Source organism: Brassica napus, chromosome C1, assembly GCF_020379485.1.
Source record: "Brassica napus cultivar Da-Ae chromosome C1, Da-Ae, whole genome shotgun sequence".
NCBI lineage: Eukaryota > Viridiplantae > Streptophyta > Magnoliopsida > Brassicales > Brassicaceae > Brassica > Brassica napus.
Window position 1 is genome coordinate 44,154,516 of NC_063444.1, and position 27,217 is coordinate 44,181,732.

General features: G+C 33.0%; 1 protein-coding gene and 1 pseudogene across 4 annotated transcripts; one reads left to right on the top strand and one right to left on the bottom strand.

The window, feature by feature from the left end:
- Positions 1-3,596: 3,596 nt before the first annotated feature.
- LOC106451687 lies at positions 3,597-6,105 on the bottom strand (annotated as a pseudogene).
- Positions 6,106-19,542: 13,437 nt separating this feature from the next.
- LOC106377387 (coatomer subunit beta'-3-like) lies at positions 19,543-26,418 on the top strand. Of its 4 annotated transcripts, none has more exons than XM_048746222.1 (25): positions 19,543-19,704; positions 19,993-20,013; positions 20,111-20,172; positions 20,429-20,483; positions 20,622-20,658; positions 20,779-21,104; positions 21,201-21,332; positions 21,427-21,575; positions 21,759-21,827; positions 22,065-22,215; positions 22,335-22,400; positions 22,675-22,863; positions 22,981-23,121; positions 23,267-23,341; positions 23,443-23,619; positions 23,707-23,798; positions 23,891-24,007; positions 24,182-24,296; positions 24,403-24,474; positions 24,680-24,876; positions 24,967-25,060; positions 25,147-25,253; positions 25,459-25,588; positions 25,700-25,886; positions 26,188-26,418. In XM_048746222.1, the coding sequence occupies exons 1-25, from the start codon at positions 19,702-19,704 to the stop codon at positions 26,205-26,207; spliced, it is 2,784 nt and encodes a 927-aa protein (XP_048602179.1). In that variant the 5' UTR covers positions 19,543-19,701; the 3' UTR covers positions 26,208-26,418. The 4 variants fall into 4 exon arrangements, with proteins under 4 accessions (XP_048602179.1, XP_048602181.1, XP_048602177.1 ...); XM_048746224.1 differs by having other exon boundaries at positions 25,709-25,886; XM_048746220.1 differs by having other exon boundaries at positions 25,700-25,926; positions 26,188-26,217.
- The last annotated feature ends 799 nt before the right edge of the window (positions 26,419-27,217 follow it).

Below are 27,217 nucleotides of genomic sequence, written 5' to 3' on the forward strand. Positions count from 1 at the left end.
GGTTATTTTTCGGATCCACACAATGCTCGATCATAGACAGCCTATGTTTTCACACATGGTGGAACGGCCATATCATGGCGTTCCATGAAGCAGACGATCGCGGCCACATCTTCAAACCATTCGGAGATCTTGGCTGTTCATGAGGCCAGCCGCGAGTTGTTCACAACAGGGGGAGTAATACGTGTTGTACTCTTTTTCCTTCACCATGGTTTTGTCCCACTGGGTTTTCCAGGTAAGATTTTAATGAGACAACATCTAAAGGGTATTACAATCCATGTATGGCTATGGCATCCAAGAGGGAGTGTTATAAATCATATTGTGGATGTCCATAACCGGCCTGGTTCATAACCGGCCCAATGCTAGAGAGAGAGAGAGACTCGGTCGTGAGGAGAGAGAGAGAGAGAGAGAATCGGCATCTTGTCTTTTCCTTATTAGATTATGATTTGTACTATTTCCATATTTGTATTTCCTTCTCTCTCTAGTCTTTCCATTATTCTATGACAGTGTAATTCCCTATATATAAAGGACTCCTTATGTTTATGAATAATATAGAAACATAGATTTCATTCTCTAGTTCCCGGTAATGCTCCTCGTTTACTAGCATGACGTCTAGGAGAAGCAAAAAGGTAAAAACCGGTGACACAAATAGATATAATTCACTCTGTTTCATATTCATATTAAGTGTCGTTGTAAAAAAAAATTTGCTATAAAATAAATGTCGTTTTTGATTTTCAATGCAAAATATATTAATTTTATTCAGTAATTTATTTTCCTATTGGTTGAAATATGCTTAGGTGTATAGATAATTGTGTTTTTATACGAAAAATATACAAAATTAATTGTTTCTTTAATCTGTGTACACAAACTCAAAACGACACTCAATATAAAACATATGAAGTAGTATAGACTATAGAGCCCCTGGTAGAACTTTTAATTATAGATGGTTTACAGTTCACATCTCTCTTTTTCTATGTTTGGTAACACATTAGTTTTTGGATTTTTTGCTTGTTTGTTAATGTTTCGAGAATGTATCGAAATTTCATTTTAAAAATAATAGTGTATGAATGGTGACACTAAAGCGGGACGTAATTGTAGAGAAGAGAGAGAAATAACGCACTTGTTACCATTCAAATAAAAATTATGTACCAAGAAAAAACGCACTTCTAATTAGTCAAATAACGCACTTCTAAAAACAAAACAAAAAAATCTATTTCTTTCTTCGGTTATGCTATAAAACCGCACAGAGGTACGTACCGCTTTGGTTGTGGTGTGGTATGTGCACTAGAGTGCGTTTTTGTTTAAATATTTTATTTATTTTAAGTGTTTCAAATTTATTCTAATATATTCAATATTTATTATTAATATAATTATTTTCTGATATCCAAATTTCTTCAAAAGTAAACTACATTTTTAAGTGTTAGGTGGTTTCTAATTTTATTGTCTGCACTGAATCTAAAACCATGTAAATTCAACTTTTTAAGTGCAAGAGGAAAGTTGACACATTAAACTACTAGAAAAAGTCTTATGTAATTATGTATTATTTGAGATAAAATATTTTAAGCAAAACATTTTATCTAAAATACCAAATTATTTGATCTTTTGCATTAACTATTTAAACATTAAAATCAAATATTTTTAGAGTTTTTTTTACCAATCAAACACCACACCATTTATTTTACAAAAAGAATATTATGACGTTATGGTTACTCAACATTTTTTTGTACTGTATTTTTATGTCTTTACTTTTACCACTGAATAAATTTATTTTAGAATATTAACTAAACTTTACTTCATTTTGTCTAGCACAAATATCAAAAGATACAAATATAAATCTTTGGGTATGACATTTGAAAAAAGATTAATACACACATTTATTAGAATTATATATTAAAATAAATAATTTTATAATAAAAATATTTAAAACGATTAATTTTATATTATTTTTTCTATCAAAACCGCACTACTTTTTTAATCAAAACCACACAACTTTTTTAATCAAAACCGCACTTATCCCACAAACCGCACGAACAACAATTGAACCGTATTACACTTAAATTCCGTCCCACTAATATTACCAATTTCGCGGTCACCATTCGGACCCTAAGAAATTGGAATCAATGAAGAAGCTAAAATTAAGGTTGAGAATGGAGACACCAAGTGCGGGACGGTTTTGAATTGATTTGATTTTTTTCCGCGAATGTCACCAATCAGAATTAAAAAGGAGAAAAGGCGGTTTTGAAAAAAACAGAATTGAAATCCGCACGCGATTTTCGAGACACCAAAACAGATATAAATGTAAGAAAACGCGGTTCAATGGTGCCAACACCAAAATAGTAGCGGGACAACTAGAAAACGCCTTGTGCAGTATATTATAATATTTTTTTATTGAAACACACAGTACATTATAAATTGTTTCTCTTTATAGTAATAAATTTTATTTATAAATTCATCTCTTCTAGTGTAAAGAAGGTATCATTTTTTACTTTATTACGAGCAGAAATATGAACTTTACAAATTGCACTTGTATGTCAAACAATAATTAAAGATAAATATTTTTAGTGAATATAAAAATAGTTGGTTATCTAATTATATACTTTATTTGAAAATATATTGTATATCTTATACCACAAAGTATTTTAACTAATAATATCTATTTTTATAAAACAATATATTTCACCTATATATTTGGTAAGTGTACATTGACACATATGTTATATAATATATATATATATATATTATGTATTATAATATATATTTTTTAAAATCTATATGCACAATAAAACCAAAATTCTGATAATATTTCAGTTATATAGTTATTCAAAATAATTAATTAAAAGATAAAATAAAAAATAATAACCAAACAAAATTGATTAAATATAGGAATATATAACCATGTGTAGATTCATCTGGAACCGGAGAACTGAATCGAATCTCTTTTCCGGGTTTGTTTGGATTTGGATCCTACCAATTATCCAAAAAAAAAAATCTATATCTATAGAATCCAATAATCAAAACCAAATTTTATATTTTACATTATTTTTAATATTTATCTAGAAAAAACACAAAATATTTTTTATCCATAAGGTTATTTTTTATTGCTTATTTTATCAAACTGCACTTATCAAATACATTTCAATTAACATTTTAAAATAATTATTTTTATATGTTTATACATATTTGTATTGTTTTAATATATTCTATATTATATACCATTATTATTGTGTTTATTAAATAATTATTCAATACCGCAAATATATACTGTCACCAATCAAACAATATTCCGCACCACTTTTTACTTAAAACCGCAGTTGACCCGTACCGCACTCTAATTCCGCACGCGCAGTTGCACCGTCCCACACTTTAATTCTGCACCGCTTTTATTACCAAATCTGCCGTCACTATTCGGAGCCTTAGTCTGAAAATTTGACCCGATAAAATAATGGCTGGGGTGCCCTTTTACCTATATTACTTTCTACTCAACATTGATCCCAATTAGTGGCGGAGCCAGAAACTTTTTGTACCGGGGTCGGAAAAAAAAATCAAAACATAATGTTTAAATGACCAAAAAACTACAAATGTATTATACCAAAAAAAAACTACAAATGTACTCTACGCTCACTCATAGCTTGAAACCTTTTTATAACAGTTTCATTGGCTACATCTTCAAATATATTTTTTTCAATAAAACAAATAAGACAATCACTTAGAAACTGATCACCGATGCGATTTCGTAATACTGTCTTGACGATCTTCATTCCTGAAAAACATCTCTCAACAGTTGCAGTTGCAGTTGCAACGGGCAAAGTCAAAGATAACTTCAAGAGCCTATACACCAAAGGTTGAGAAAGATGTTTCTTGGTTTCTACCATTAACCGCGATAGATCTCCAAGATGTTTCAAATCAGCAAACCTTTCATCTCCTCGTACATTATCAATATAAATGTCAAGTTGCTGCTTAAGTGATATGCACTCCATAACACTAAAATCCTCAGGATAGAATTTAGCCAGTCTCAATAACTTTTCTTTATCAAACTCACGGAATGAACCAGTAGGACTTAAAGCTGATGTGCAAACGAGTAACTCAGAGTTTACTTCGTTAAAGCGACCATTAAACTCTTGAAGCTCCATATCCAATACTGTATAAAAACAGTTGACTTGATAATGATGCAAGTTGGTAATGTTGGTCTTTTTGCGTGGCTTCCTTGGATCGATGAAATCGTCCTCCATGTTGAGAATACCAGTGTCATGTTTCTTACAAAAAGCTGAAACATCATTCACAAAAGAATTCCAGCCATCATCTCTGAACTTCTGTAGTTGCCGCTTAGTGGATTCTACTAGTGAGACAGCATTTAGGATGTCTTGATCTTTTAGTTGCAACGCCAGTGACAAGTTCTCTGTGAGTCCCAAAATGTGCAACATCAAATGTAGGTAGAACACACAATCAAAAGTATGGATATATTTGAGAAGACCATTTGCTTGACTTCGCTGGGTAAGATCAGCACCTTCATCCTCGACGTACATAAGCATCTCATCCACAGAAGAAAACATCTCAACTAACCGCATCAACGTTTTATAATGAGAACCCCAACGTGTAATCCCTGGTCTTGGAAGAGAAGACTCTTGATTCAGTCCTTTTCCAGTCTTGATTTCACCACTGCTTATTCCCTTTTCAATTATATCCCACTGAATTTCTCGCATCTTATCTTTCCTTTTACAAGAAGCTGCAACCACATTCACTAACAAAGAAATCTTATCAAACAAATCTCTCACTTCAAAATGTTTCTTCGCGACAGCAACAACTACCAATTGTAGTTGGTGAGCAAAACAGTGTACATAGTATGCCGAACTGTTTTTTTGAAATCAGTGCTCTCAGACCATTAAATTCACCTCTCATATTTCCTGCTCCATCATAGCCTTGTCCTCTCACCTTTTTCAGACTCAGACTATATTTAGCAAGCAATGAATCAATTCCAGATTTCAAAGATAAAGAACATGTATCCTTCACATGGATAAGACCAACAAATCTCTCTTTGACCATACCGTGTTTATCGACAAAGCGAAAAACTATAGCCATTTGCTCTTTCATAGAACAATCAGCTGATTCATCCACCAATAAAGCAAACACATCATTGTCCATCTCTTGAACTATGGAATTAATTACTTCTTCCGAAAAGCAATTAACAATGTCTTTTTGAATAGGATGAGACACCATTTGATTATTTCCAGGAGCATTCTTCAGCACAACCTTGCTCACATCTTCATTCTGTGCAGCAGTATATTTCACTAACTCCAAAAAATTTCCCTTGCTGCTAGAATCGACTGTCTCATCATGAGCACGAAACGGTAATCCTTGTTTCAGTAAGTATCTAGCAGCATCGACTGAAGCATTTAGTCGGATACGATTCTCTTTTTTTACAACATCGGTTTGCTTTTGAAAAGCATGTTTGATTGGCTGACCTTGTCTCATCAAATCTTCACACTTCTTTTTGGCTATGTTGTGAAAGCTATTTACCGCACCTACATGGCCAGCCAATCTGTCAGACTTATTCCAACTATCAAATCCCTCTGTGACAAATCCAACACTTCCACTTTTCTTCTCGTTGCTGAATAAATAACAAAAGAAACAATATGCCTTCTCTTTCTTGACATTGTATTCCAACCAATCACCATACTGATCAAACCAAGAAAGATTAAACCGCCTTAATGCGCCTGAGATAACTCTTTGCTTAAAACTATGCCCACGAGGTTGACAAGGTCCTCTAGTCAAGTACTTGCGTCTCACCTCGTCTATTTGATTATGATCATATTCATGAATCCCTTTTCTTTCTCCGGGATCATGCGGCATGTCGTCTAGATGAACATCATCGGTTGATGGAGATTTTCTTTTCAGATTTAGAAATTTATCCATTAGCTTTCTGTTAAATAAGATAGATTAGTCTTTTTGAGATATAAAACTAATCATTAAAAATATTCAGATCATGACATAAAGTAACAAAATAAACAAAAGAGTAGAATATAACAAAAAAAAGTATATAAAAAACAAACCTGAATGTGGAGAGCACGAGTTGGAACAGGTCGCCGTCGTCTTGTGTTTGCAGGGGGAAGAGAAAGGGTTTTTTTCCTATTTTTAATGTTTCTGTATTATAATTTATTTGGGCTTAATATAAGCTGGGCTTAAACTAAAATAACACTAAAGTTTAAATACCCAAAACATGTTTAATGATTTTAAAATTTTTTTGCAACTATAGAAATAAAATAAGATTAAAAACTAATATAAATCCAAAGTTTTAAAAATAAAAAATGAAAATATATTATTTGTATAATTAAATTTTGCCTTTAATGTTTTGTAATTATTTTTGTGGGGTCAAAATTATTTTTTAAATGGGGTCAATACAAAAATTATCTTAAGAAAAATATTTTTTTTTAAAAGTAGTGGGGTCAGCTGACCCCTACCCCTTAGCTGCCTCCGCCCCTGATTCCCAATGTTCTGTATATCAATCATTCCATTTAAAAATCTTATGAGGAATTAGGTTTTAATAACTTTGTTTGGTAACTTCCGTTCATATTTTGGACGAAGTGTATCCCAATGTTCTGTGTATCCGTCGCCTATGCAAGAAAATCTCAAATAATCAAATGACTTTTTCGGAACAATTTGGACGAAGTTAAAACGAGAAAAAAATTTTAGATGATATTAAACTAGGTTGTTTAACAAGGATTCATCGGACACGAAAGGGAAAGGAGTAACATACTAAAATAGTTAAAAAGATTAACGATATAGAAAATGAAAATATCGTTCTGTCACAAATTTTTATCGTTTTCAAATTAGTAACAACTAAAGCAATATATAAACCTCGTACTACTTCTGCAACTTGGAGTTATCAAACAAACACAATAAATACTTGAATAAAAGTATATCTTTAAAACAAGACTGCAAAATACAACTTGTACATGAGCTAATCTTTGAGATAAAATCGATGGTAGTTTGGTAGTAATCCTTTGAGATTCGATGTGTATTCACATTGAATTTGAATTCGATTTTTGCTGAAAATTAAATTATCGCTATTTAATTAGTTCAATTTGAGTTTCAGCTTAAATGGTTAACATAGTGAGCCGTAACAGATGTTCGGTCTATTCTCTGATATTATTCGAAAAGGATGTTCAAACTAGGATTAGGTGGTGTGATATATTTTTTGACTAGACCACTTTAAACTACTAAATATGTTTTCATCGGGGCAATTGGATAACCAATTAAGTTTATAAAAATATATATATATATATATATATATATATATATATATATATATATATATATATAATCTTTGAAATAATGTATTTTAGTGCGAAATAACGAAATCTAAGTTCATAATGTGGAAACGGGTTCGAGATCGGGCATATTTACAGAACTTTTACCGTTACAATAATGCTATTTTTGCGGATACAAGTTTTTTTTTTAATTTTGGGGTATCCCAAACCGATGAAGAGTTTCAAACTAATCCATAAAATGGTGGTGCGGTTCACGGTTGAACCCTCAATCCGAGTATTCAAATGGATCCTAAGACCAGCTCCATCAATGAGGTTTTAAAGGAGTTCTCATCATTTAAGAAAAATGAAAAATAATTAATATTGGTGAGAGAAAGTAGGAAAGGTTCTGAATATAGACATTTAAGCGGTTCTTTACTTTAAGTGACAGATGTCACTACACTACTCTCTCAATTAGTCTTATAAAATTAATGCATAATGAAACTATTATAATAATATTATTTTTTTTGTTTTAGAATCTTTCATAGCATTAACCGATGGAGGTGCTCTAAGATATGTCTATATCTGCGTGGCCACGAAGTAAAGTATAATGTGGTGCCTTCAAATCTGGATTATTTAGCAACCTAAATTCTGCCTACCACTAGACCACCACCTTGTGGTTATACTATTTTTGGTGATACAGGTTAAAAATTAATCATGTAAATATTGGTACAGAAAACTAATTTTATGAGACACGCGCGATTAAGAAATTCAAAGCAAATCTAATTTAGAACCGACGTACATATAAAATATTATAACAGAAAGATATTTGCAATCTAAATACAATTTTGACTGGTATGATTTGTTTGTCTCAGTTGTACATATAACACCATAAATAACTAGTGAGTGGCATTCTATACTATAAGATGAACCAGTGCAAGAGTTCCATCTGTATTTGTAAGATTCTTTTATCTATTATAATTTGCTAGAGCTTATATACGCTTTAATTATTATCAGTATCCTCCCTTCCTATCTTCGTCCCTTTTATGTGAATTCTTACTTCTTTTTGGTCAAGATAAATTTATTACTTGAGATTCTATTCTGTTAATTTTAAACTATATTGATCATTATCCATCGACATCATGATCTTAGGCAATTTACGTAACACCACAAAACACCTCTGGCTCTGAGTAATATATTACCTATCTCACGAATGGTTAGTTTACCTTCATAGAGCGATTATGTGCACAATGAATGGCCTAGAGAAAAAAATTACCGTGGCTAATACTGATTTATTATTTGGTTTTAGTCACAACAAATTTAACATGTTCTAGTGATTTTCCATACTCGTTTATATCATATTATAGTTGAATTTAAGCTAAATAGAAAGAAAAAAAAGGGAATCCACTACTCTTAAAAAGGGATGACACGTTAAGATTTAAAAGCATGTTAACTATAAATTAGTAACGAGAAAATGAAAACTTAGAATAGACAACAGAAAAATAATCAATGCATATATTCTTGTATTGCAAAACGGTGCTTTAAATCTCCATCCTACAAATAATTAATCCTTCCCAAAATTTCTAAAAAATAAGAAAATAGATTCTACAAAATGTTGTAAAAGAAGAGATTCCACAATATGTTGTAAAAAAGAGATTCCACAGAATATCAATATTTCATTTAAGAACATATCCTAACGCTGAAATAAGTTATAGCAAATTACAATTTCATGTCTTTTATTATGAGTTGTTTTTCTTTGAAATATATATATATATCTGAGTACTGATATACATGCTCAACTCGTTTAGAAAAATATCTGATGATAACTAAATGATTTAGACTTTACATTGGTGAAAAACGATCTATTCCCTAAGTAACAATTTTTAATTATGTCTTCTTGGATTTCGATGATTTATAGCTTTGTAATACTGAATTTTAGCCGACCAACCAAAAACTTAAAATTAAACTAAATAGATATATTATGTTTATAGTTTACCCTAACAAAAGAACTCAGACCAGCTCATCTGAAGATTGATCGAGCAGCGAACACCACGTACGTCCATGCAAATATAATATGTATAATAGCATGTTTGGGTTTCGTGATAAGCAAGCTTATGTACACTCTTTCGACTTAGAATCGTTCTAGCTAACCAAGTGGCGATAGCCTATTGGTGATTTCTTAGGGCTTGGTGTGTACCCACATCAGTCATGGATTCGATTCTTCCTGAAAACTAAATTATCATCATTTGGCCAGTCTGGACTTGGGCTTCGGCCAAAGTGGTTTACATGGTGGATCGTAACAGATGATCGGTTCACCCACTGATATTAATCGGAAGGTATTCCAAACTCGGGTCAAGCAGTGTGGTAGCCAGTCCACTTTGTAGCATTGAATGTATTCTTTCCGAAGCCGACCGGATCAGCCGATAGAATTTATAAAAAAAAGAATCGTTCTAACTTCAAGTCTTGAATAAAAAGAAATAGATATATCTTTAGAAATGTGCACCTTCATAAAATTATAAACAAGAGGAAAATTAAGTGGATTATATTTTTTTTCTTTTTCATAATAACATATTATTCTATTTTCAGTTTTATACTTTGATTTTAAAAGATATTTGAATGTAGTTTGACTATAGGAGATACTTATGTAGAAGCAAGTTTTCTTATGAAGAAAAAACACACAATTCTTTATATATGGAACCGTAAAATTTGAGGTTCTAAACAAGTATTCATGCCCAAGGTCGGCCTGCATCTACTAATTATCATCAAACCATATTGACTTCTCGTATAAAATACTTAGCATTCATGTTCTCTTGCAAGGACAGACGCAACTTAAACAAAAGTGTGACACATGCTCTACTCATTTTTTACAAGTACTCTATTCAAAATTTATCTATATACCACTGAACTAATATATGTTATAGTAAATGCCCCATACTAAATAAAGCTCTGGGTCCGCCCCTGTTCTCTTGATCAATTTGTTTGTGTACTCTACAATAATACGTATATAATGGAGATTGTAATCGAATATGCATATGCAAAGGTGGAGAAAAAAAGGCCAAGAAGAATCTCTAGAAGAGAGGACGAGGACGCGCCTATCTTGTTACGCGGCGAGATGTAGAGGCACCATTATATTCCATTTAATTGTTTTGATTTTTGTTTTTTGTAAGTTATATTCTTCTTGCTTTTTTCGATTTATTTATTTCTTCTTTTGGAAAATCTTGGCAAAGAAAAAATTATTTTATCATTTCCCTCTCTTTTCTTTTATTGTTGTGTCATATCATATTTTGTAAAAGCGAAGACCGTGAAATTACTTTTTTAATAGGTAGTCTCACAAACGATGAACCATTTACTTGAGCATAATGTCTTGATTTTTTGTTTGCTTGCGTATAGTGTTTAGTAATATATCTCTTAGTTCACTTGTTCCCTTTCCTCCCCCAGAACATTAGTTAGTTACTATGTTACTTTTTAATATGTTTATTCGATATTGGGTTACGAATCTGTATCGTATGCACGCACTGTAATTAGATGCATGTTTATGGAGCTTAATAATTATTTAGCTCCATTTCTCAAAAAAAAAAAATTATTTAGCTCCCACAACATTAGTTACTATGTTACTTCTCATATGTTATATTCACTATTGGTTTCTCACGAATCTGTATCGTATGCACACATTGTAAATAGATGTATAGTTATGGAGATACACAAATGTTATCTAACATTTGGTCGCAGTTGGATCACAGTCACCACAAGTTATAAACAAATAGAACTAATAACATTGTTTTACATTTTAAAGACAAGGAATGTTGTATATAACATTTTTTGGTAATAACTTAGACATTTAGAAGTAGATCCACAGTTACTGAGATCAGTACCGATTAAAAAAACAACAACAAAGAATATAGCATATGTACCAAGTATTTTATTAGAGTAAGCCTTTTTAAAGTATTTTATTAGAGTATCGTTTCAAATGTTAGATAATTAAAGATTTCACATCAATTGCACACGTTTATAACATCTGCATTGATGAGTTTTTATTTTAATAGATGATTTGAGTATCTTTATTATTTAACCTGAAAATGCTTAATCGATATGAAGAATGAAGGCGATGTATTATGTAATAATATATGGAAATTTCATCATACCGTTGGCCGATGTTGACTTATATATAGTGATGCAGCGAGAAAAAGTCCCCCATAATACATTGATAAACATGCATGCGTCAACTATGGATCCTATATTAATATTATACACGGTTATGTTACATACCTTATGCATATTAAGTTCTATATATCTATTAAATGAAACAAAAAGAAAATTACATTTGACTAATGGCCCGGGCGCATGGTAAAACCAAGGATGCGCAATATGAGAAGAATTGGTATTAGTTTGAACATTTATAACTAGTGATATATATTCTATGCATCAGGATGGTAATTTGGATTGTTCTGAAAGAAGATGATAACTTGGATTTTTCTACCTTGATTTCAGTTATGCTTAGTTACTATAGTATTACATGATAAAAAAATTATTTGATTATTCTACAAACTCCAACGACTAGTGGGTTTTACGGTCCGATTCCAATTATAACAAAAATAGAATCGACGACACAATAAAAACACATGTTGATTCTGAATGACTACTATATAACAAGATCCATGAAACAAATGAGATAATACGCACGTCACACACATTATATAACCATTTTCTTCATAAATTAACTGCTGACGAATTGTTAAAATGGTGAGGAAATACATTTACTGCGATTGTACAACTTCAACCACAACGAACGCATTAGATTCGTGAACTTGTTGGTGTCCACCCTTAGACACATTCCACTTTTAGGAGCCTTTAAACTGAAAAAGCGAGATCTTTAACAAATGCGAAGATGAACATTATTAGTCCTTTGATCTATCTAACGGTAGATAGCTCTTTTGTAAGAAAATAGAATGTTCAAGTCTTTAGTTTTGATTGGCTAGTATCATTTATTTTCAAAAATTCATAAGTGGACTGGTATATGCTTTGGAATATACCAGTTTCATTCTCCTTCGACCCTTCTTCCCTTTAGTACGTGCTTCAATCATTTCGATTTTAATTTTGGCCTAATATTTTTTGGTGTGTTCACTAGTTTTGACCTGATATATGTAAGTAGTTTCTCTCCTTTGACGGGCCAATGTAAGGTCAAAAGAAAACACACATTAGAGACATCATTATTGTTACACTTATGATATTTGAATATTAGGTTTCTAATTAATAAAAATATAACCACGTACGTATTACTGACGGGTTTATTTAGTAAATGTTTGTGAATGTAAAGAGTCAGGAAAATTCAGTAGAATGGGACAACACGCATCTAAACAACTAATCTCCTTCGGGAGTTGATGTGTGATGCGTCGAGTCGATACATGCAACAAGTAATGCAAGTATATATTCATCATGGTGTAATCATGATCATATATTCTTTTTTACACACGTAAATTCAGATGTAATTTTTAAATATTATTATTTCAAATAATTCGGATGCGTTAATCCTGTTGATAGGTATTTCTCAGATTCCGAATAAAATTAATTGGCCATTTGTATGTCAATTTGTCAACTACCAGTTCTAGCATTTGGTTTAATGATGAATTCGCAAACAACTTATTATTGGATGTCATTTAAAATAAAGAACTTCAAAAGAATAACAATCTATAGTACTATATATTCAAAAAAAAATTCTTCGGAAAAATTATTTTTATAGATGGGTAAGTTTCCAGATGATATCTTTTGCAAGTTCATAATAGGTTAAGGTAATATGAAGGTTAATCCTTCAAATAATTGAATATATTGTTCATAAAACTTGGTAGGAAGTGAATATGTTGTTTATAAAACTTGATAGAATCATGAAGGTTTATTCTCACTTCCAACAACCCATTTCTAAATATCTTAAAGCCTCTAATGACATTTTGTCTCTCTTTCCGTCAATCTGTATTAAAGGTTGGTCCTTCTACCAAATATGTTGTCTAAGAAAACATGGTAGGAATCACGAAGGTTTATTCTCATTAACAAAATGCCTTTTCATTTTCTTAAAGCTTTTAGTGACATTTTGTCTCACTTTCTATCAACTTTTTGGTCTTAAACTCGATTACATATGAATAATTTAGGGTAATATGCCAATTATAATTCCGTTTCAATTTAAAAAAAAACATGATAAAAGGATAGCTACAAAGAGTAGGAAATGATAAACTAGTGATCGTATAAACACGAAACCGATATATGCGGCAGAAAGTGCATCATACTTCTCTCGTTTTTTTTGTTTAACTTGCGTTAGAACATGATTATTGGGGGTTTTTAGGGTGAGGTTCTTATCGGAATATATTTAAAAACCGGTTCTTAACTTTTTCAGTTAAAAGTTAAGAAACTGGTTCTTATATTCCGCTAAAAACTCCACCCTAAGACCATGATTATCCCTAGTCTCTTAACTGGGGTTTTTAGATTCGGCTAAGAGACGGTTCTTAGTTTTTCTTAGATTTTAACTAAGAACTCTTAAATAAGAGATATAAGAGTCGTCTCTTAACCGAAAAATAAAAAAAAACAAAAAAACAAAAAATATCAAATCATGAATTAAGAACCCCGGGCTAAGAGACCGGGGTTAATCATGCCTTAAGAACTCCCAATAATCACGCTCTTAATGATACTTATTTAATTACTAAATTTACACAAAGCTAACTTTCACTTGTATTTTCATTTATTTTCAACATGTCCAGTCTAATTTTCTTTTTTGTTGAATAATATTGATCGATTCCGGTATATCCTAGCTAGCTAGTAAAGGATATCTCATGTATTTTATTTTTTTTGTTTTATATGTTACATGGTTATTTTTTAATCTAATAATACATTGTGTTTCTATCAGCTAACGTAGTTATTTGCAGCATATGAAAACACGCTGTATGTCTTCAAAAATAACGTTGCAAATAACCATTCTAGATCTATCATAATAGTACAGGCTAGATGGTTATACTAACACCACGCTTATGACCATCAATCTATACAAATTATTTCAACGATTCTACTAATACCAAATTCACGATATATAGTTTTATACTTCATACATGAGATCACGATGAAGGCTACACATGTACCAAATTTTAGATATCCAATGAATTTTATTTTATTTTGGAAAACCGAAGCGCAACCGTGGTATTAAAACTCTAAACTCTTTCTCATCCATTAGATGACAGGGCTAAAATACGAGATTACGTTAAACAGTTTAGCAACTTGAAAGTCTCTGAAGTTTCAAAAAAATTAAAAATTGAAAGTCCCTGATAGTTTTTGCTTTCATCAAATAATTTATTTGCCTGTCAACTGAACTCAGAACTAATATAAACACCAACTGACAATTCAAAATACAAAAGATTAAAAATTCAATGAATATTTCATTAATAGTTATTCAATTTTCAAGAAAATCAAGGGAATCGTAATTATGCAAGAGGCCTTTTAAGAATCAGGCCTAAATGCTTCATTTATGTCTGGGGCATTGGACCATAATCACCTAGTTTATTTTTGTATTGGGCTACTTTGCAAGCAAAATGTTTATACTAGAAACATAACTTTAAATAGGAAAAAATCGGGATTAACAACCTATTTCTACACCAGAACTTTCGTATAGTAATAAATATACACCATTTTTAACCGTCCTAATTGCACACAGTTCAAATATATAAACCTATAATTCCTCAATCACAAAGTTCGAAACTCGTTTCCACACAACCGAAGATTTGGGTTGATTTGAGGTTTAAAATATCAACCGATATTAAACCAGTTGGTATCAATTGGTTTTATAACTGAATTGAAAACCAACCCAAACGAAAATTCAACTACCTAACCCGACCCAACCCTCTATTAAACATTTTAAAATCCCAAATAGAACACATGAAGAACCCTAAAAATAAAATTTAAAAATTTGATTGTTTATTATCATAGATCGGAATTAGTGATTAGGTCGTCAAATACTACATCTAGAGTTTAATGAATCATCTAATCTGCTGTAAATTGCGAAGAAACGAGTGAAAATGCAGAATTTAGGGTCTCCAAATCGCAAGGTTGAAGACAAAGGAAAAATAGTCATTTATTCATTAAATTGAAAAAATAAATGCATTACTCTTGGTTTCGAACCTACGACTCACGTCCATTTATTATAAGGCACTAACCACCAGCTACACATCTTCATTGTTAACACTTTACAAAGTTAATATATATAACTATTAGCCTACATATTTGTTGTTAATACAACTTCATCTTCTCCGCAGCTTCTCTGCAAACAGGGCCGGAGGTAAAGAGGAGCTTGTGGGGTCAGGTGACCCCACTAAAATTGGGGAAATTTCTTTTTAGTATATTGTTTTTTTAAATTACTATAATATTAAGTCAAAATATTATTTGACCTCTAATTTATGTATAAATTTTCATATGCTCCCATTAATTTGTAAACAAAATATTTCTGTTATAATAACAGTACAAATATTAAATTTAAATATTAAATTTTCATAACATGACCCTCATAAAAAATATTTTTGACTATGCCACTGTCTGCAAATATACATCTATCTCTCTGTAAATAAATATATTCTATCTCTGCCTTTATCATTCTCTCTTTGAGATTAATCTTCTCTCTGTAAATAAATATATTTTATATCTGCCTTTATCATTATGTCATTGAGATTAATCTTCTCTCTCAAATTTCATTTTTCTTTCGTTTTGTGAAATTGGAATACACAATTTGAGAATTTTAACTTAGATTTCTATTTAGGGTTAATTAGCGGGTATGGATTTTGGGTTAACAGATTTTTTGGGTCTGGGTTATAAATTATAAGTCGGTTAAATAATATCTATGGTTAAATAAATTGAATTTCGGTCATAATTGGTTAAGTTTTAAAACAAAGAATACCAAACTAACTTTACACCGCTATTTGTTGATTTTAGTTCATGTTTTAAACTTTGTGTAAAACCGAATTTCACTTTTTCTTATTGGGGGTAATAGGTTTATATACTTGAATAGTGTGCAATCAGGATGAGGTTAAAAAATTGTGTACATTTGTTATTATACGAAAATTCTGGTGTAGAAATAAGTCGTTAATCCGAAAAAATCTAACAAAGAAAATCAAAAATTTCTAGACGAAAGAAAAAAGAAAGAGACAAAAATTATCATCAGACAAAAAACACACAAAAACAATAGGGTTTATTGGCGAAATAGCCATTTTTCAGTGACAAATTAGCTCACTAACATTGATTTTGACATAATTCAATGTCAGTCTTTTTGGTCACTTTCCAGCCGGTTATACCCCTTCACATAACAGGTTGCAAGTTACAATGCATAAAGTAAGCAACGTGGTGTTTTTCCGTGGAATATAAACACACACATACTGATACGAAGATAAGAGGCCAGTTGTATTTATCACGTGTGACAGAACATTATGAAAGAAAATAAGTGGATAATAAGAGTACGCGTTCTAAAACATATGGTAACGTAATGGAGAAACCAATTTTCGAACATTGCTATTCTATATGATACAATAGTATATATCACAATATAAAGGCCAAATAGCATGGAAAGTGTAAAACCTCAGTAAACCACATAGAGGAATATATGCTACATCCTATTAATTAATCACTAAACCTTACACGGAAATATGACTCCTAATCTAATGTGAACCCCAATCTTCAAATGGAAAATCCAATATGCCAGAAACTAACCTCGTTCCAATCATCATTAAACCCTACACGAAAATATAAATCCTAACCCAATTATGAAACTAAAACTTTTCCATATTAATTCACTCTCTACCAAATCTTCAAATTCAAATGGAGAACCCAATATGCCATAAACTAACCCCTCCCCAATAATCACTATACCCTACACGGAAATATAAACCCTCATCCTATGTCACCTCACATCTTTAATAAACTAAACCTATCAACTAATCACTAAACCCTACATGGAAATATAAACTCTAATCCAATGTCAACCATAATCTTCCATAAAATAAACCCAAATTTCAAAATGCCAGTAAAATGAATACCATTTTACATGAGGCATATATAATAGAAAATGTGAAAATGTAGTTGTATTCTAAAGATTATCTTAACATATTTCTCACATGTTGATATGACTATGCCTTCATGGAAGGTGATAATGCTTGCCCAATATCAACTCAATCGTACATAAACTAAACCCTATCAACTAATCACTAAACCCTACAAGAAAATATAAACTCTAATCCAATGTCAACCCCAATCTTCCTTAAACTAAAACTAAAACCAAACCAGTAATCACTAAACCCCACATGGAAATATAAACCTTAATCCAATGTCAACCCTAATCTTTCATAAATTAAACCCAAATTTTGAAATGCTAGTAATATGCATTTCCATTCTACATAAGCATATAGAATAGAAACAGTGACAAACAATATAAGTCAATACATATTTTTCAAATTTTAAAGTGTCTATAATTGAGGGAAAGGAAGTAATGCTTACACCAAATTCAGATTGATTGTAGAAAAAATAAAGATTGGCGGCATTAAAGAAAAGAGGTGGAAGAAACTAGATCACATGAATATCATTCCAATTCAACATCACATTGTATTCTGTTTTATTTGATGTCATAATAAATTTTATTCCATTTACTTTCATATATTATTTCTCTTTAAAAAATCATATACACACTAATATAAAACACATACACCGATACAAAACTAATATCAAGAGAACATGAAATAACAACGAACAAGATTGAACCCTCTAATGCATTCTTGATCATCTCAAACCAGCGGATGTTGAAATAGTTGTTAATCTGTCTTTCCAGTGGGTTCAAAACATGTCTTCAATAATCTACTAGGAATGCCTAATTCGTCCATGCCAAACCTAAAGAACAAAGTATGAGGAAAACATGGTTATGACAAAGTAATTCATTCTATTTTATATAGAAATTAACCTTTTATATTTCAAACAGTACGGTTGTTGATAAAAAATGGTAGCACGTACGTTACAGATCATTCAATTCCATCTCAAGTAGAATAGGTTGTCAATCGATTTCATCTCAAATAGAATAGTTTGAACATATAGTTTTCTTATTCCATCTCAAATAAAATAGGCGTAAGAGATCTCACACATACATGTTGTATTAGATTACAGATGCTATTCCATATAACAAATTATATTACTATACTATTTACTATGTATTTTTCCTAAAATTTAAAATCAAGAACAATCGGGGAAACCAAAACCCTAAATCGATTGGCGAACTTCGGCGCAAAAATCAAATCCGACATGCAATGGTAACAAGGTTGTAGATTTACCAACTCTAGTACTTTAATTCTGACAATATCCCAAATAGAAAAGAAAAATAACAACATACGAAGAGATTCGAAGGTAAACACCCGAGAACTTATTGTAGTTCCAGAGATCTGACAAGAATCAACGGTGTGAAGTGGAATAGGAACAGTCTCATACTACTCGTCACTGACACTTTAACGTCGTCGTGTGACCGACGATTTCAAACGAGAAGAAGAGGACGCGCTTGCAAAGAATGAAGAAGAAGTCAACAATTCAATGTTAATCTGGTGGAGGTGACGATGTGGAGTAAAGCGGTGCCGGAGAACATTCAAAGGTTACGAAGTTAGTAAAGAATACAAAGGAAATATGTGATGTTAGTAAATCAACATTTTACTTTTTAGATATAATAATAATTAAGAATAATATTTATTTTTGTTTCAGGTAATATACTATTAATTTATAAAGTTAACACCGTGTATAGAAATGTTAGGGTAAATGGTTATGTAATGAATTATACGTTTTTGTTTGGTTGTACAGCCCAATTTCCCAAAACAATATTAAATATGATTGTATTCTAATATCGACAATGAAATAAAATTATAGTCATACTAATTGGAAATGTGCCTAAATCTATTGTTATATAACGAGAAACTGAAATGTAGACACATAAACATTATTTATAAGGTACACCGACAAAAATCAGAGAAAAATACTGACCGGTGACTTTGATTGGCGTCAGGTGTGGATCAAAAACCTTTTATAAAATGAATGATAACTACAACAGTATATTTTCTAAATATATAGGATTAATCTCTAAAATATTTTATGAAATTAGTTTGGTTCCAATGCCTAGACTCAAACTTGTTCGATTCCTTTAAATTGAGTTTTAGTTGGAGTGTTTAAAACTGTGACATGTCTTTTTTTTTCTGCTTATTATTAATCTGTTTTAATTTTCTTTTTAATGATGTGTCAAAATTTGACTGGAGAGATGACTTCAATTGTGTTTAATACTATAAATGATATTTATCTCCGCCGTATTAATTCGTCCCAGCTCTCCGCAAGCACCTCCTAACGCCTTTCTCCGATCGCGGTTCTGCCGATTTGAGCGAACCACGAGATCCCAGAGAGCAGATCTTCTTCTGCTTTATCTGCAAAGATGGTGAGACCTCAAATCTCTCAATGTTATTTCCGTTTCCTCTCTCCCAGATCTCAACCGAACTCGCTTGCGATGCGATCTAGATCATTGAATCCGAAATCAACATCTCCGTTTCGTGATGTTGCCATTGGTTGTAGTTTTCATGAAATCGAGTATAGTGTGTGGCATTTGGTTTAGGAGATTGAATTTGGATTGTTTTCATTTGAATTTCGCAAAGATCTGGTGATTTTTTTTTAGGTTTTTTAAAGCTCTCTATGTTGTTACTGACTATATGCTCTCTTTTCTCAACAGCCGCTCAGTCTCGATATCAAGGTATGCAATGAGGAACACTTTCCTGACCTTTCTTCTCTGTTGAATTTTTTATTATAATGCTGTGGCGATGATCTGATTTTGTTATGTTTTGCATCAGAGAAAATTTGCTCAACGATCAGAGAGAGTCAAATCTGTGGATCTGCATCCTACAGAGCCATGGTATGTAATTTCAACTTTTGATTGTGCCCTGCTACAGACAGTTTAATAAATATTTCAATTGTTCGGGGGGCCTAAACTTTTTCTTTTTTTTACAAATTTGGGAGCCTATCTATATATAATGTTTTTCACAAATTTTGGGGGTTTGAGGCGAATGGCTTGGCCATCTTGCAGTTTTGTTACATGTCACATTTTGGATGTGGTGATGCAATCACTTTTTTTTTTTTCTCATGGTGCTTCTTCACTTGTTAAATTTCAGGATCCTAGCAAGTTTGTATGCTGGAACCGTGTGTATTTGGAACTACCAGACGCAGGTGGGTGAATATTTTTACTATCCTACACTCAACAGCTTGTTACATGGTTCAGAGTACTGTAATTAGTCGTTTAGCTTGTGTTTTTATGATTTCATGGAACTCTTTTCTGATTCGAATCTAATATGATTGTCCTCTCAGGTGATAACAAAATCCTTCGAGGTGACTGATGTGCCAGGTATAACAGTTATTACGAGCTTATTCTAAATTAATGTTTCCTTGTTATATGTTTTTGACTTGCTGTATATTGCCTTGTTTAGTTTGTTACTGTTGCTGAGTTTCATATATGGCTTTGCAGTTAGGTCGGCCAAGTTCATTCCACGCAAGCAATGGGTTGTGGCAGGAGCGGATGATTTGCACATCCGTGTATACAACTACAATACAATGGACAAGGTTAAAGTTTTCGAAGCCCATGCGGATTACATTAGGTGTGTTGCTGTCCATCCCACCCTTCCGTATGTGCTGTCATCTTCTGATGATATGCTCATAAAGCTTTGGGACTGGGAAAACGGTTGGGCCTGTACTCAGATATTTGAGGGACATTCGCATTATGTGATGCAAGTGGTGTTTAACCCAAAAGACACCAACACTTTTGCCAGTGCATCGCTTGACCGTTCCATAAAGGTGCGAAAATGGCCCAATCGCTTTTATTTATTGCTTATTCAGGTGCTGTAAAATGTGTTTGCTCAGACAATTTTTTTCATCCTTGTTCATCTCCAGATATGGAATCTTGGTTCCCCAGACCCAAATTTTACACTGGATGCTCATCAGAAAGGAGTCAACTGCGTAGATTACTTTACGGGGGGTGATAAGCCCTATTTAATTACTGGCTCTGATGATCATACTGCTAAGGTATTCTTCTGGTTAAGCTTCCTATATATGTGATTTGTTTCGTCTGCCCAATATGTATTTGCAGATAACTTACTAGTTGTGCTTTTGTAATCAGGTTTGGGACTATCAAACCAAAAGTTGTGTCCAGACGCTAGACGGGCACACCCACAATGTATCTGCAGTATGTTTCCATCCGGAGCTTCCAATAATACTCACAGGTTCTGAGGATGGCACTGTTCGCATTTGGCACGCCACGACTTACAGGTGTTTTAGCTAAACCCTTTCTTCTGTCAATAGACATAACAATGCTGTTTTTTTGTTGGGGTATGTAACACTTAACTACGCCTTGGACACATGAGATTCTTTCTTGTATTCATTTTCACAGATGTTTTTTTTTCTCTATTTTGTCCTTTGATTTGTTATTTTTACTTTTATATTTTTTTTCAGGCTAGAGAACACACTGAATTATTCTCTCGATAGAGTTTGGGCCATTGGTTACATAAAAAGCTCGCGCCGGTGAGTTCTAATTTTTTGCTTCCTCATTTTACCTTTCTATAATAAGTCAATGTTTGTTAGATTTGTTTTCCATGAGTAGATGTTCTCTCTTGGTAGAATCTTTGTTTCTGATTTGCTGTTAGTTCTCGTCTGAAATTGCGATTTGGAGAGCTAATGGTGCTTAGAATTGCTATAAGAGCTGTTGAGGGATCAGGGTTATACAAGACCATCAACAACGAATGTGTTTGCATTTTACAGGGTTGTGATTGGGTATGATGAAGGAACCATCATGGTTAAACTTGGACGAGAAATTCCTGTCGCTAGCATGGACAGTAGCGGAAAAATTATATGGGCTAAGCATAATGAAATCCAAACTGCAAACATCAAAAGTCTCGGTGCAGGTTATGAGGTGTAGCTTCTAACTATAACTATTGTATTATATTTATAGCATGCACCATGCAGCAACATGGCGATTAAGCTATTTATTTGTATTGTCTGATGATTTTAAGTTTACGTCTTTTTGCCTAGGTTACTGACGGAGAAAGACTTCCCTTGGCTGTTAAAGACCTGGGGACATGTGATCTTTATCCACAAGTAAGTGTTACTATACAGAACTGTCTGAAAATTGTCCTTTTGTGCTGAATTATTATAGGGGATATTGGGGAAACATTTCGAAGTTGTGGGTACCACTAGAGTCATGTTTCAGCTAAAAATGATGCTTTAATTGTTCTTTGAAACAATATACATTTGAAATGGAGCAGTTTAAATGATATAAATTAAATTATGTTTCATACGAAGTCCCAAGAGTGTGGTTCCGTATAAAATCATCTCTTCTATCTCATAAATAGCTATTCGTTCTAACTCCCAGAGCTTGAAGCACAATCCTAACGGGAGGTTTGTGGTAGTCTGCGGTGATGGAGAGTACATAATCTACACAGCTTTGGCTTGGAGAAATAGATCTTTTGGTTCTGGACTGGAATTTGTTTGGTCATCGGAGGGGGAGTGTGCAGTTCGAGAAAGCCCATCAAAGATAAAAATATTCAGCAAAAATTTCCAGGTTTGACTTCGCGCTACATTTTTGTAAGAGTGCTTCTAGTGTTGAAGAAATTGCTGATGCTTGCAATGGGGACATATATTTGTGGGTCTGGTTTGTTAATAAAAGTGGTACTTACAGGAAAGGAAGAGCATTCGGCCTACTTTCTCAGCTGAGAAGATTTTTGGAGGAACCCTGTTAGCAATGTGTTCAAATGATTTCATTTGCTTCTATGATTGGGCTGAATGTAGGCTGATTCAGCAAATTGATGTCACTGTAAAGGTACACAACGAATGAACTTGTCTCTGAAGTGAAATTTAACTTTCATCAGTTTTTTTTCCAATTCTCTCTCTTTACATTTTATTCAGTTGGAAGTTTCTCCATTTGTGTCTTATCTAACTCTTTAGTGCTCCATGAAAATTTGCAGAATGTTTATTGGGCTGAAAGTGGTGATTTAGTAGCCATTGCTAGTGATACGTCATTCTACATCCTGAAGTACAATGTGAGATTGCCGGTCAACCTTTAAATTTTCAGCAATATGTTATCGATTTCCGCTTTCGTGGATTTTCCAAATGTTTACTCTGGTGTTCCTCTCTGTTACAGCGTGACTTGGTTTCCTCGCATTTTGATAGTGGAAGACCAACTGATGAAGAAGGTGTTGAGGATGCTTTTGAGGTCCTCCATGAGAATGATGAACGTGTTAGGACAGGTATATGGGTGGGGGATTGCTTCATTTACAACAACTCTTCTTCGAAGCTCAACTATTGTGTTGGAGGCGAGGTACTCTTCGTGTATTTTTATTTTTTCAAAGATTCAATCATCTTTATGAGCCACACTGTATCTTAGCTGCTAATATACTTACGGCAGGTAACCACAATGTATCATTTGGACCGTCCAATGTACTTGTTAGGCTATATTGCCAATCAAAGTCGGGTATACTTGGTAGACAAAGAATTCAAGTACGTTCCTTTACTTCTTTCTTTTATTTTAGACTGTTTTATAATGCATTCAGAATTTGCTGACGTGTTTCACCCTTTTTTTGGGAATGCAGTGTCATAGGATATACCCTGCTGCTTAGCCTCATTGAATACAAGACACTTGTGATGCGAGGTGATTTGGATAAAGCCAATGAAATTTTACCTACAATTCCAAAAGAGCAGCTTAACAAGTACGTTATACGTTACAGACTCATTCTTTACCGCATCTTATCTCATGCTATCTCCTACGACGTGATGTTATTCAGCTTGTGTTTTACATATATGCCTTCCTATCTATTCTTATTTCACTATATAGTTTTTGTATATATCTCTTATTTTGTTCTGGAATTGCTTCCAATTGTTAGTGTTGCTCATTTCTTGGAGTCTCGGGGAATGATTGAAGATGCTTTAGAAATTGCGACAGATGCGGACTACAGATTTGAGCTGGCCATACAGTTGGGTAGACTTGAGATTGCAAAGGTAAATATTATATGTGATGATTGAATGTTTATGAAGTACCTTTTTATTTTAACAAAAGGAGTGTAGTGAGCAACCGTTTCTTATCCATGTTTTTCCATTATTGTAGGAAATCGCTGAAGAAGTGCAGAGTGAGTCTAAGTGGAAGCAGTTAGGAGAGTTGGCCATGTCTTCTGGGAAGGTACATCTTCTCTAGAATATTCTGTCTTAATGTTTTGTGTAAATATACAGGAAAATGACTCTCTGAACAGATGCTATATCAGTCGATTTACTACAAACCCTCTATTGACAACAGAAAGTTGCTATTGTTTAGATTTTACAGTGGCATCTCTCATAACTACTATCTAAGTGATTCTGTTGAATTTGTGTGTGCTCCATCATGATAGCTACAACTGGCCGAGGATTGCATGAAGTACGCTATGGATTTAAGTGGTTTGCTACTACTTTACTCTTCCTTGGGAGACGCTGAAGGGGTGTCAAAGCTTGCATGCCTTGCTAAGGAGCAGGGAAAGAACAATGTCGCCTTTCTTTGCTTATTCATGCTGGGTAGATTGGAAGATTGTCTGCAGTTATTGGTGGAGAGGTATTTCACTAGTGCTCAAATGGCGGTTTATAAAAATCAAGTCCATATGCCTTTCTTGTTATCTCGATGACAAATTTTTTTATTTTCCAGCAATCGGATACCAGAAGCTGCTCTGATGGCACGTTCTTATCTTCCAAGCAAAGTTTCAGAGATAGTTGCTCTTTGGAGGAAAGATCTCAGCAAGGTTACTTACTTATCTTTCTATTATAACCTTTTGGTCAATGAGATTATATATTATATGGCTTTAAGTTAGCTTTGGCCTGTCAACAGGTTAATTCAAAAGCAGCAGAATCTTTGGCTGATCCTGAAGAGTACCCAAATCTTTTTGAGGATTGGCAAGTTGCCCTTTCTGTTGAAGCGAAAGCTGTAGAGACGAGGTACTCCTAGCATAGCTTTCTTGCTAATGTTCTTTTTTTTTTACAGTCTTTATTCCAAGCTGTATGTTCTGAATTGGGACAACATCATCCATGAGCAACTCTCTATTTCATTTGTCTACACATTGAGATAATTAGTGTTGATGGTTCATACCCAGCGTATTATTGGTTTGGTCAAGCCAAGAAATTGACTCTTGTTTATCTACAGGGGAGTTTATGCTGCTGCAGAAGATTATCCAACCCACGCCGATAAATCTGCCATGACCCTCGTGGAAGCCTTCAGAAACATGCAAGTTGAAGCAGAGGAATCAGTGGAAAATGGACACATGGAACACGAGGTGAGTTCACATGGAGCTGTAGGATCCTAAATAGTGGATGGTTCGTTTATATCAAAGCGGCAAGTAGCTTTAATTTCCACAAGACTCGCTGTTTAAAATTGTTTTTTGTAGTCTGAGCAGGTAGCAGAAGAAAATGGTCATGAAGAGTGTGAAGGAGATGAAGAGGAGCAGCTTGAAGAAGAAGAAGAAGAAGAAGAAGAAGAAGAAGTGAATCAAGAAGAGGGAGTTGTTGTTGATGGAGACTCAACGGATGGTGGTGCAGTACTTGTTAATGGAAGTGAGGGTGACGAAGAGTGGGGTACGAATAACAAAGGAAACCAACCAGCCTAATAAATCAAGTCAGTCCAGGATCAATGTTCTTGAGTGATTAATTGGAACTCCCACAGAAAATAATTTTTTTGCCGCTTCTAACATCTCAGCCCTTGTGTCTTGATCATAATCTTGAGTGTTGCATGAGATGGGTTAGGTTTTTATATGAGTTAACTTTTTGTTATATCTCTGCATGTACGTGTTTTAGGATCTAAGGGACTTGCGTCTTTCAATTTCTTCATTTTGAAGTTAGTCTGAACTTATCGTTTTCCATTTGTTTTGTTATGCAGTGCTTACGCCACGTCAATAGCCAGTTACAAAGTACTTGGATGCGTTTCGGAGCAGGAAGTGGTAGCTTTTTTCTCTCTCTCTCTTGGGCTCCCAAGTGGTATTGTGGTTTTCTCATATAAATGATCATTATAAACTACATTAGAGAGTTTCTTTCGAACAAATTTCTGCTTTAGATTTCACAGCTTATGTTTACAGATTGCTAGTGCATATATAATTCTTTGGAGACCTTACTTTTGCTACCCTTTGTTTACAGTTGATGTTAGATATGAGCAAAAACGTAAACATAAATCATTCTTTAAAAAGTGAAAAATATGCTTTTATTTTGTTTGTATTACACAAACTAGTGGCGAAAGAAAAAAAACATGGCTATCAAATGCATGCTTAGATTAAATATTTGCAGAAGAAATATGTTCTAGATTCGATTTATTATCATTTTTGAAAAGAATTAGCGTAAGGTATCAAAAGTTCAGCCCAAAAATGCTATATATGCACATAATTCCTATTAGAGGAAAATGAAAAAATGAAGAAACACGAGAGTTTTCTCTGCTTTGTGAAAATGCTGATTGTATATGGTCCAGTGTTTCCTGAGACTCTCTGACCAACACAAGAGTTTTCTCTGCTTTCTCAAAAGTTCTATGACACAAAATTCAAAATAAAAGACTTCATTTTTTCGTAATTTAAAAGACTTCATATTTCAAACGGATCGATATTATTGTACATATATTAATATAGGGTAAATCTCCAAAATAACACATTTCTAAATTTATGTCACAAAAATAGCCCTCAAAAACTAAAATGACAAAAATAACATTTTATCTTTTGAAAAATTTAAATTTTTTTTATTTTTCAAAATTTAAAATTTTATCCCAAAACCCCACTCCTCAACTCTAAACCCTAAACTCTAAACCCTAAATCCTAAACCCTAAACCCTAAACCCTAAATCCTAAACCTCCTCCTTAACTCTAAACCCTAAACCCTAAACTTCACCCCTTAACTCTAAACCCTAAACCCCACCCCTAAACTCTAAAC